The sequence below is a fragment of the Squalius cephalus genome (genome assembly GCF_949319135.1).
Source record: "Squalius cephalus genome assembly, chromosome: 7".
Lineage (NCBI taxonomy): Eukaryota > Metazoa > Chordata > Actinopteri > Cypriniformes > Leuciscidae > Squalius > Squalius cephalus.
In genome coordinates, this window is record NC_137128.1 from 44,535,101 (window position 1) to 44,547,406 (window position 12,306).

General features: G+C 37.3%; 2 protein-coding genes across 4 annotated transcripts in view; one reads left to right on the plus strand and one right to left on the minus strand.

Annotated features, from left to right (window-relative positions):
* Window positions 1-2,169: 2,169 nt before the first annotated feature.
* LOC307162062 (serine/threonine-protein kinase NIM1-like) lies at window positions 2,170-10,089 on the minus strand. Of its 3 annotated transcripts, none has more exons than XM_079877134.1 (5): window positions 9,741-10,089; window positions 6,154-6,468; window positions 4,619-4,887; window positions 2,642-3,573; window positions 2,170-2,426 (listed from the first exon to the last, which is right to left on the minus strand). In XM_079877134.1, the coding sequence occupies exons 1-4, from the start codon at window positions 9,808-9,810 to the stop codon at window positions 2,812-2,814; spliced, it is 1,416 nt and encodes a 471-aa protein (XP_079733260.1). In that variant the 5' UTR covers window positions 9,811-10,089; the 3' UTR covers window positions 2,170-2,426; window positions 2,642-2,811. The 3 variants fall into 3 exon arrangements, with proteins under 3 accessions (XP_079733260.1, XP_079733262.1, XP_079733261.1); XM_079877136.1 differs by having other exon boundaries at window positions 2,170-2,338; window positions 2,685-3,573; window positions 9,741-10,072; XM_079877135.1 differs by having other exon boundaries at window positions 2,173-2,426; window positions 2,621-3,573.
* An 869-nt stretch (window positions 10,090-10,958) lies between these two features.
* Window positions 10,959-12,306, plus strand: part of pnhd (pinhead) — an 11,375-nt gene continuing 10,027 nt past the window's right edge. The window contains exon 1 of the mRNA XM_079876867.1: window positions 10,959-12,023. Coding sequence (XP_079732993.1) covers window positions 11,909-12,023 — 115 coding nt within the window. The 5' untranslated portion in view covers window positions 10,959-11,908. The remainder of the gene's footprint in view (window positions 12,024-12,306) is intronic.

The following is a 12,306-nucleotide window of genomic DNA, read 5'->3' on the forward strand; positions in this document are numbered from 1 at the left end:
TTGGACGTTCATCTATAACATTTTTTAAATGTTTCTAGTTTCAGAATGTTCAGAGAACATTCAAAAGTAACATTCCCATAATGTTTGCACAATTATAAAATGGAATGTTCCCTTATCGTTCACATAACCAAGAAAATCGTTATTAAAACATTTTAAAAACTGAACGTTCAGGGATCATTTAGTAATAACGTTTCCTTTAATTAATGGGAACGTTAGCAAAACGTTCTTAGAATAGCAATATTTTGTCTATCTAAGAGCACATTTGACTCATGAAATGTTTAAAACCTTTTAAAAATATAATATCACGATCAGATCAGACCACTGCTATGTTTTTTATTTTTACAATGATAATTCATATAGCCTAATAAAAATAAAATGAAACCTGTCCGAATACATAAGGAAATGATTACAGATGCACTGCACATTATATCAGTTCTTGACATCAAACAGTCTCGGTCTCCCTCTGCTGGTCATCCGTCATAAATGAGCTCGAAGAATAAGTGATACTGCTGTGCAAAAACTCGCCGCCTCAATAATGCTCTGGTGTTGTGGCAAGTTTTGTATATCCTTCATAAAATGTATCCTCTTAATTCCTCCTTTTTTAAATATTCGGCCAAAATATGTCTTCCAACTTTTCTTCTGAAATTCAACTCCCTAATTTCATCCCTCCAACTTGCTAAAATGCTAGATTTTTGAGACTTTATACAAGTTTATTCAAAGATGTGATGTTTAATTTGCTTTTCTTATATATGTGTATTTTTGTAGACTATACATGTTTTTTTCTTTCCTATATGCACTTAAAAATTCAAGCCTTTTTAAGAATTTTAATTCTATGGTAAAATTCCATCAAAATTAATTGAATAACCCTGACATATAGCTTGGTTAATCAGGCCAATAAAAGACTATTAACTTTTCCTGTTTTAACAAGCTTTGCTAAATTGACAAAATTTTAAAACATTTTATTACTAATAGTGTTATTTTAGAAGTATTATATACAATTATAGTATTTAAATCATATTTTGAATTACATTTTAATTTGAATCATTTTAGTTTTAATTTTTAGTAATTTTTCTATGCACGTTTTTAGTTTGTTTAAATAATTTCTAGATATCTTTAATTAATTTTGATTTATTTAAAATGTTTTAGTTTTTGGTAATTTTAGTACTTCAACTTTGACTTGTTTTATTTTAGTTAGTTTCCAATGTAACATTTTTGTAATTTCAGAGCTTTTTTTAATCTAACATTCATATTTTATTTTATTTCAACTAATGATTTCAATAGTTTTAGTTATCAATATTGCACCATTTAAAGGTAGGGCAAGTTAGCTTTAAAAGCATAAGATCCCACCCTCCCTTCAGAGCGTCCCCAAAGCCACGCCTCCAAAACACATGAACGCGCACAGCCAGAGCAGTCTGCAATTAAAGCGTCACGAGAGACGGTGTTAAACTACATCATGTCTTAAAGCACATAACATTACAATAATAATGAATGTAAACAACTCACAGAGTGTTGATTTGTATTACCTGACTGCTGAAGATTTATTCAATGCATAAATCTGAGTCTGAGGACGTGAACGCGTTGCCATCTCGTAATTACGGTTATGACATGGCGTGAACAGCAAAAGCTCGTTGTTTTGGTTCAGGAGGAACTGTAAAAGCTGCTGCTGTTTGTTTGTGGCGCTCGGTGACTGACTTCTGTCTAACTCTGCACGGCCTTACGGTACACGCTGATGCCTTGTGATGTCTGCGCGACACGAGCAGGTGCGAGGAAGTATGGAAATACATGTTGACAGGCTGGTAGGACATTATATCATTGTGTTCGGACCGATGAATGCAATGATTGGATGAACATTGGTCCCGAGACTTCCACAGAAGATATATGTACGTTTTAATATTTAGGCATCTTCTATTATTGATTGCGAGTTTAAACCAGTGTAACACAGTGTTTATGAAAAAAATTGCCTACCCTTTAATTAAAACAAAACATGAAAAATTAAAGCTAATGTTATGTCTTGAATATTATTATTTTTTAATATAGATACAGAAATATTTTCTTATTAGTTGATGTTATAAAAAAATTTAAGCAATGCATTAATATGACTCGAATTGTGTGTCCACGCATTAATTTTCCCCTTTTTATAAAGATAAAATATTCCACAAGTCATAAGGTATGAATACTTATGGAACATAGAAGCATATTTATTAATCAAGTAATACAATTTATACAGTAAATGATAAATGCTGATTGAAAAAGTATAAAATTATACACAGTAAAACTCAACCGTCTTACTGTCAATGCTGTTATTATTATTATGCCCCAACACATATTAAAATTAGTGCTGGGCAACGATTAATTGCATCCAAAATAAAAATGAGTGTTTACATAATATGTGTATGTGTGTACTGTGTATAATTATTTTGTATATCCTAAATAAACACACATGCATGTATATATTTAAGAAATATTTGCATGTATATACTGAATATATATTTATACATAATTTATATTATATATAAAATAAATATAAATACACATTTTAATTCATCTTAAATATATACATGCATGTGTTTGTATTTATATATACAAAATAATTATACACGCACATATATATTATGTAAACAAAATCTTTTATTTTGGATGCGATTAATCGTTGCGGAGCACTAATTAAAATATATTAATTTAGCTTGGCTTGCAATTAATGAACACTTAAACACATTAAATAGCTCATTAAGACTTTAAAATGTTCAACAACAACAACAAAAACAGACCTAACTAATCAATCATCTTTCTCGGTTTGTTTCTTCATGTTGTCTACAGGATGGCACAGAATTCGGACTGCTCTTCTTTCCTGTGGATGGTTGTAGGGTGAGACCAGCATCTCCTGCCGGGGCGTGTGTTGGAGTGACAGAGAGTTGTGAATCCCGTGGATTCTCCGGATCCGCTCCTCTGGTTTCGGTGCAGAAGTATCCGGTAAATCCCTGTCAGCGGGCTACGGCAGTCCAACACCATGTTGTTCCTCAGGTGAGTTTCGGTGATGCCCAGCTCCTCTAGCGCGAGCTTGACCAACCGTTCATCACTGGAAAGTGTCCGTGACGGGTCGGCCAGGTGCGCAGGTGTGGGAGAAGCAGGTGGGTATGCTTGTGGATACTCAATTCCCCTTAGCCAAACACTGGACATGATCTGCGACAGGGAAATGCGGTCTGCGGGAACAAGCCTCAGCACTCCCTTAATAATACGCTGGCAGACCTCAGGGACATAACTGGGAATGGTGTAGGAACCCCTGAGGATACTGAAGCGCAGTCTTCTCAGGCTGGAGCCGTTAAAGGGGAACGTGGCCGTCACCATGAAGTACAGCAGGATTCCCAGAGCCCAAATGTCCACCAGAGGTCCGATGTAACCCCTGTCCCGAAAGAGTTCAGGGGCCGCGTAGGGCGGAGAGCCGCAGAAGGTGGTGAGAATATCGGTGGGTTTGCATTCAGCGCTGAAACCAAAGTCGCCAATCTTGATGCAATATGTGGTGGTGTAGAAGATATTTTCAGCCTTCAGGTCGCGGTGGATGATGTTGTTGTCATGCTGAAGATGAAAAAAAAAAAACTGCTGGATCAGTTATGCGGTTTACTCATAGCCTGCTTTACATTTGGTCTCTCTAATATTATTTATATCTTTGGATTCACATATTTTAATAAAAAATGAGGCAGTGTACAATTTGTGCTGCACGATTGGGGGGGGGGGGGGGTAAATATATATAAAAAATTATCATATTATTTTATAATAAAATTAAAAAAAAGGTAATTGACCTTTTTTCTCAGAATTGTGTGATATAAACTTGCAATTGCTGGTTATAAAGACATAATTGCGTGATTTAGCCTAAATTCGCAATTGCCTGTTTTAAGTTCTGAATTGTAAGAAAAAAAAAGCAATTGCGAGAACATAATTGTCAGAATTGCAAGATATATACTTGCAATTGCGAGAAGTCAGAATTACGAGAAAAAAGTCCAAATTGCAAGATATAAATTGCAATTGCGAGAAAAAAGTCAGAATTGCGAGAAAAAAAGTCATAATAGCGGAGAAAAAATCATAATTGCTGGGAAAAAAGTAATTATTGCAAGATATAAATTCATAATTGCGAGAAAAAAGTCAGAATTGCGAGGAAAAAAAGTCAGAGATATAAACTTGCAATTACGAGAAAAAAGTCAGAATTGCGAGAGAAAAGTCATAAATGCGGAGAAAAAAATCATAATTGCGAGAAAAAAAAGTCTGAATTACAAAATATAAACTCTCAATTGCAAGAAAAGAAGTCAGAACGGCGAGATATAAACATGCAATTACGAGAAAAAGGTAAGAACTGCGAGAATAAAAAGTAAAAATTGCAAGATATAATAACTTGCAATTGCGAGAATTTTTTTTAACGCAATTATCTTTTAAATGTTTTTATTCCATGACAGAAATAGCTGCTTGTTTGTAGGGCTGCACAATTATAGTAGAATACAGACAGCCCTAGACTGTGGCTGTGTATAGTTAAAAAATAAAGTTAGTTCAAATAAATCAAGTTTAGCCTCTTTAATCGCAAAATATAAAGGTTGAACACTGAGGCGGTCAGCAGCACATGTGCTCTCACCATGTGTTTCACAGCAGACAGTATCTGAGAGAAGACCAGTTTACTCTCCAGATCAGACAAGCGTCCTCCGGTGGCGATCCTGGAGAACAGTTCTCCTCCAGGCGCGTACTCCATCACCAGATGAAGCCTGCGAAACGTCTCCACCACCTCATACAGACGCACAATGTTGGGGTGCGAGAGTCTCTCCATGCTGAGGATCTCAGACGGGAACAAACTCTGCGAGCACTTGTCCAGACGCAGCTTATCCAGGATCTTAACAGCAACCCTTTCTGAGAGAGAGGAATAAAAGAGAGTATGGGGAGAAAATGCACCGCCAGTGTCACATCAAATCCAGTCAAACGTATTTCTAGAGTGCTTTATACAATGCAGATTGTTTCAAATGAGCTTTACAGTAATACATAGGAAAATTATTCAGTGATGCAAACAGAATTCAATTCTGCTGTAAAGCAGCTCTAAAATAGACAATCGTGTCATTGTTCAGCTGTAATCAGTTCAGAGTTGATTCAGTTGCGTTCAATAACTGTGTAAAGTTCAATTCAGCTATAGCTATAAAGCTATAAATCAATAAGGCATAAAATTTAGTTTTGCATATATAAGTTCATGTGCGCGGTCAAGCATGTTTCGTCCGTTTTTGCCGTTTTTAACATTAGTCTTGATTTAATGACTGTAAAAATGTAAATTGGTATAAACAAGTATAAAGTAGTAATATATTTTCATTAAATCTTGAATACACATTTCAATCATTATTTTAATAATAATAATTAAATCTAACAATAAGCAGGTTGTTCATGAAAATTCAATTCAGTAAAAAAACACATTTTGACTTCAACTGAAACATTTATTTAAAAAAAATACTTCTAACACCTTAAAAAGTTAACTAATATAATATACATTTTAATTAAGAAACTTTCAACTTTCATCGTAGAAGATGTGTTTTTAATATTTGTACTTTTTAAATGGACTATATGTAAGAATTGTCATGTATTAACCACTTTTTATTGGCAATGTGTGAACAGCTTATATCAGTCTGTACTGTAATGTCAATGTGTCATGCAAAGAAAATGGATTAATTCAAACTATAGTCTCACATAGTCAGATCTATACAGTCTATAATTTATAATCAAACTATCATAACAGTGTAATTTTAAGTACCTCATCTGTCACTTAACGGCGCCGGTGTCGCTAATAACAAGAGTTTCTGAATTCTACATATAGACCCTTTAAATAAATGAATAGATCTGGGCACAACAATGACGTAATGCAATTATTCGACTGCCCTTTCACCTGTTGACCTCTTTTGTTCCTGAACACGTGAGGTGGCAATCACATGTCGACACTTATTAAAAGACATTAAAGTGGGTGTCTTGGGGTTTATAGAAATGAACACATCCTGTAAGAGATTAATTATAATCTTCTGGATTAACCTAGATTTACCCGCACGTGCTGAACACATGGTCATTCATCATCCACAACACAAGAAGGTTTTAGGATGCATTTCGAACTGAACATAATTCTCCTCAGAAAGCGTCTCTCACCTTTGGTCAGGTGGTGAATGCCGAGTTTGACCTGGGAGAAGTTTCCGCTGCCTATTTCCCCACGCAGCTCGTAGAAGCCGATCCGTCTGCCGAAGGTTAGGTCATCCACGAGCTTCTCCTTGTGTCCGAGGTCATAGACGGCTCTCTCGAAGAGCGTCTGCTTCACGATGACCTCTGGGCTCACGGATGCAGGCCTTCTGCCCAGTGCTTGACCTCTTGTCTTCTTCTTCTCCGTTGTTTGTCCGACCTCCATCCAGGCCAGCTGAGGCACGAGCTCTTTGTGGTGGGACGGCATCGTCTGCTTGGCCACCTGCCCTGTACGGAGAAAGATAAAATCCTTACTCAGGATTTTTGTCTTGTTTCCAGTCCAAATATCTAAAAATTCTTAAATCAAGATTTACTAGTAAAATACCATATATTATGTCTTGTTTTCTGAAGGGAAAAATCTAAATGAAGTGAGTTTTTGCTTAAAACAAGCTAAATTATCTGCCAATGGGGTAAAAGAAATAATCTTAATTCAAACGGAAACAAGATTATCTGACCCTCTCAGAATAAAAGGTACGAAAGCTGTCACTGGGGCTGTACCTTTTTAAAAGGTACATTTTTGTACCTAAAGGGTTTTACCTACATATTAGTACCTAAAAGGGACAAATTAGTGCCTAAAAGGAACAAAAGTGTACCTTTTGAAAAGGTACAGCCCCAGTGACAGCTTTCGTACCTTTTTTTCTGAGAGTGAAGATCATTTTTCTTGTTTTAAGCAAAAACTCACTTAATTTAGATTTTTTTCCCCCACGAAACAAGACATAATATCTTGTGTCATGTTACTCATCTAGTAGTGGAGCGGCTAAGTGATATAATCGTTCAGTTTATGATGCAAGCGTGAAAATTGGCATGAGCAGTCTCCATGGGTCACTTGACAAGAAAATTGTCAGAGCCACTTGAAATTTCAAGATTTTTCATTTTTCAAGATGGCCGACACCTTAGTGGAGCAGTTAAGTGATATAGTGGTTTATTTGGTGATACAAGCATGAAAATTGGCATGAGCAGTCTCTGTGGGTCACTTGACAATAAGCCACCTACAGCTACTTGAAATTTCAAGATGGCGGCCATTTTTCAAGATGGCCACCACCTTAGTGGAGCATATTTAAGCCAGCGCAAATACCTTTGTTTACATCCTGTTTTTCGGTTGAAGTCCAAAGTAGTCGATTGCAGAGTTCACACGCATAGGTTTAATACCTATGATCACGCGCGTGAACTCGGAATTCGACTACTTTGGACTTCAACCGAAAAACAGGATGTAAACAAAGGTATTTGCGCTGGCTTAAATAACATCATTTTTATACACATCTTTCACATCTACTGCAGTCAGACTCACTCGTGTTCACTCAGAAGGAATCACTCACATTTTCTGTGCACTTGTAATGACACATCAAGGATGTTAAGAGGCTAAAAGCAGGTTTAGTACTTGCCCCATTGAAGTCAACAGGGTGCAAATTTTAAAAATAGAATAACTCGGTGTAGGCAACACCGATTTTTGTCGTTGTTCTCTGTATTGACAGCACTCCAAATGTACAAAAAAATGAGCTCAATGTTAAAATTGACCGGAGTTCTCCTTTAAGCCTAATTGCTCCACTAAGGTGGTGGCCATCTTGAAAAATGGCCGCCATCTTGAAATTTCAAGTAGCTGTAGGTGGCTTATTGTCAAGTGACCCACAGAGACTGCTCATGCCAATTTTCATGCTTGTATCACCAAATAAACCACTATATCACTTAACTGCTCCACTAAGGTGTCGGCCATCTTGAAAAATGGCCGCCATCTTGAAATTTCAAGTGGCTCTGACAATTTTCTTGTCAAGTGACCCATGGAGACTGCTCATGACAATTTTCACGCTTGTATCATAAACTGAACGATTCTGCCAAACATAAGCACTTAGCCGCTCCACTATAGTAAATGCTTCTTGATTTAAAGAATTTTTAGATATTTGGACTGTAAGAAAATCTTTTTTTGCAGTGCTCTTTAATATCTCAGGTGTTTCTTATGGAAATCAATGCAATTTTGCTGTAGTAGTCGCCTTCTTCTTCAGATGCTTCTCCTGATAAAAAGATCCCAGTAAACTCATATTTCAGAAGAGATCTCAACATCTCAAAAGGCGTCACTTTCAACCATGCTTCAATATCTGACGCTCAAAGCACCCTTTAGCGTCCATATGAGACGCATAACCCTACCACATACCTAAACCTACCCAACCGAAGCGTCACATATTGACGCTAAAGGGTGCTTTGAGCGTCAGATATTGAAGCATGGTTGAAAGTGACAAAAAGTGACGCCTTAGGTATGAGAATGTGTTGCAAAATGTGCTCAGAATCGCCATTAAATTTTAAGGGAGACTTTCCAGTTCTCATTTATGTTTCAAGTATCAAATTTTCCTTTGATGCTTTCCATAAAATTCCTTGTGAGAAATAAAAACAGATCCAGTTCCTGAGAGAACTTTATAAGAAACGTTTAAGTTCGTAATGATATCTGAGCACAGTTCGAGATATATTTTTGAGATTACTGTGGTCTCTTTCTCAAGAGAAACACCTGAGATGAAGAGGACTTCAGCAAACGTCTCCATTAAATCTCATGAGGTGAAAAAAAATCAACATATCTAATGTGAGATTTGCCTATGTGGAGATCTCAATATTAACTCCAACATTTCTCATCAAATGAGCTATGCTATACACATTTGATTTATAGACACAATATAATTTGTCTTTAGCATGTATTTTATAAAGAACCTTAGAACATCTGAGAACGCCATGAAGTTTCCCAAGCTATAAAAGACCAACCTGTGAGCAATAACATATTCCTCTTTGTCATAAAAACCCAAATAAAACCATTCAGGATTTCAAACTCACACATAATCTGTCCTCTGTTATTTTTCTCAGTTGGAGAGGACAATTTAAGTATCATCTACATCTCAGATGTTTCTCCTAAAATTGCATATGAGAAATAAAAAGACAATAGTGTTTTTAAGATATCTTCTGAATCTTCTTAGGGGTTCTTCTAAAATGAAGGGGACTTCAGCAGATGTCTTCATTTAATCTCATAAATTTTGTCTAGGAGAAAATATATCCAGATTTGGAGAGCCTGTGGGAAGATCTCAACATTTCTTATCAAATGCTTCCAAGTGCAAATGATCTGAGTTATACTATACACATTCATATAGATGTAAACTGTCTTTTCAATTTTTATTTCTACTAAGAAATCTTAGGATAACATCTGAGAACACCATAAAGTTTCCTGAGCTATGAAAGAGCAATAACATGTTCCCTCTTCATGCTAAAAACCCAAGTAAAACTATTCAGGATTTAAAATTGTGTTTTCAAACTCACAGATAATCTGTGCTTTTAAGTATCAACTTTCTCAAAATTTCTCGGCAAATGCTTCCAAGGCCAAATGATCCGATTTATGCTATACAGATTTATATAGATGCACTTTTTATACTTATTTCTACTAAGGAGTTTTAGGAGAACTGGAGAACATCTGAGATCAATAAAATCTGCAGATAAGACCATTCAGGATTTTAAATAGTTTCACAACTCACACAGAATCTTTGCTTTCCCATTTTTCCCATTTTTGGGAGGTAAAGTGGCGCTCTTCTTATTTAAAAACATCCTCTCCGTCTTCTGGTTTCTCCTCACAGTGTCAGTCCGAATGCGTCTTCAGTTTACCCACATCTGTCCATGCAAAGTTCCAGGTTGCCAAAAGTCCATGAGATCCCAATATTGTTTATCATATGTCTGTAGATCACCAAACTATAGTATTATTCACCAAAGTTCATCTCAGTGAACTAGAATCTTCCATCGTTCTGCTGTTTGAGTCCTGACAGACATGGTCCACTCGCTCCGATCACGCAGACTGCCGTTCCCTCTCCGTAATGCTGGATCATGTGTGTGTAATCCTGTCTCACACACTCACCTACAGACAGGTGACTCACCTCTGACCCCTCCAGCCGTGGGATTACAGCGTCCAGCTGTCTGTCACTCGCTCCACGTGCAAGTGGAATCTAGGTTTGTGTGTCTGGCTCCATTTTTTAAAACTTGTTTTGCACCTTTAAACTGCTATGTGGCTGCCAAGATGTTCTGAGCCGTTGCTACAATATTGTTAGGTGGTTGCTAGGGTGTTGCTATGCAGTTGCTACAGTGTTACATGGTTGATAGAATGTTCTAAGTTGTTTATAGGTGGTTGCCATGGATTTCTGCACGGTTGCTAATGTGTTTTGAGTGGTGACTATCACTTAGTGGTTGCTAGGGCGTTTCTATGCAGTTGATAGTGTGTTCTAAGTGGTTGCTATGGTGTTCTGTGATGTTTATAGGTGTTTTTATGGTGTTTGCTACAACATTTGATAGGTGGTTGCTAGGGTGTTGCTGGGTGCTACAGTGTTACATGGTTGATAGAATGTTCTAAGTTGTTTATAGGTGGTTGCCATGGTTTTCTGCATGGTTGCTAAGTGGTTGCTAGGGTGTTCTAAGTTGTTTATAGGTGATTCTATGGTTTTCTGCATGGGTGAAAAGTAAAAGATGAGTATAGAAAGTATTAGTGATATATAGCACACTTATTAACAAGGCAATGCCTATTTCTCCCAATAATCTACTCACACATGAATGACATGAATGAGAGGTTACTTACATATAACTGCATAATGTGACCTAATTATAAGAGACTATTGTTTCTAAGGTCGTCCTTCAGCACCTTCAGACCGAAGGATAAACAAACAGTCACAATCCTCATCAGGACCAGACGTCTGGCATCAGATGGACCTGTCTGTCTGTCTGTCTGTCTGTCTGTCTGTCTGTCTGTCTGTCTGAATGATGTCTGTCTGTCTGTCTGTCTGTCTGTCTGAATGATGTCTGTCTGTCTGTCTGTCTGTCAGTCTGAATGATGTCTGTCTGTCTGTCTGTCTGTCTGAATGTCTGTCTGTCTGTCTGAATGATGTCTGTCTGTCTGTCTGTCTGTCTGTCTGAAAGATGTCTGTCTGTCTGACTGTTTGTCTGAATGATGTCTGTCTGTCTGTCTGTCTGATGTCTGTCTGTCTGTCTGTCTGAATGATGTCTGTCTGTCTGTCTGTCTGTCTGTCTGTCTGAATGATGTCTGTCTGACTGTCTGTCTGTCTGAATGATGTCTGTCTGTCTGTCTGAATGATGTCTGTCTGTCTGACTGTCTGTCTGAATGATGTCTGTCTGTCTGTCTGTCTGTCTGAATGATGTCTGTCTGTCTATCTGAATGAGGTCTGTCTGAATGAGGTCTGTCTGTCTGTCTGTCTGAATGAGGTCTGTCTGTCTGTCTGTCTGAATGATGTCTGTCTGTCTGTCTGTCTGTCTGTCTGAATGATGTCTGTCTGTCTGTATGATGTCTGTCTGTCTGTCTGAATGAGGTCTGTCTGTCTGTCTGTCTGTATGATGTCTGTCTGTCTGTCTGTCTGAATGAGGTCTGTCTGTCTGTCTGAATGAGGTCTGTCTGTCTGTCTGAATGAGGTCTGTCTGTCTGTCTGTCTGTCTGTCTGAATGATGTCTGTCTGTCTGTATGATGTCTGTCTGTCTGTCTGAATGAGGTCTGTCTGTCTGTCTGTCTGTATGATGTCTGTCTGTCTGTCTGAATGAGGTCTGTCTGTCTGTCTGAATGAGGTCTGTCTGTCTGTCTGAATGAGGTCTGTCTGTCTGTCTGAATGAGGTCTGTCTGTCTGTCTGTCTGTCTGTCTGTCTGTCTGTCTGAATGATGTCTGTCTGTCTGTCTGTCTGTCTAAATTATGTCTGTCTGTCACAAGAGACAAAGACTCACATCAGATCCACTGCAGTTCATTCTGCCGACAGAGGAGGACTCACGGCAGGTAGACATATTTTTTCTGTTTCACATGTACAGTATGAAAACATCAAAAAACCTATTTACATTTTATTAATGGCTTTTTTGCAATACATAGTAGGATATTAAAGGAGCACGGGATCGGAACATGCTTTTAAAATATGTATATGTGTGTATTTCACATACATGGAATGCAGATCAAAGCGCTTCACAAGCATAAAAACAAATACTGGCAATACAATTTCACACAATAATATACATATACAAATATTGCAAAGCAAAAAAGGTTCACTAGGAAAAATAAAGATATC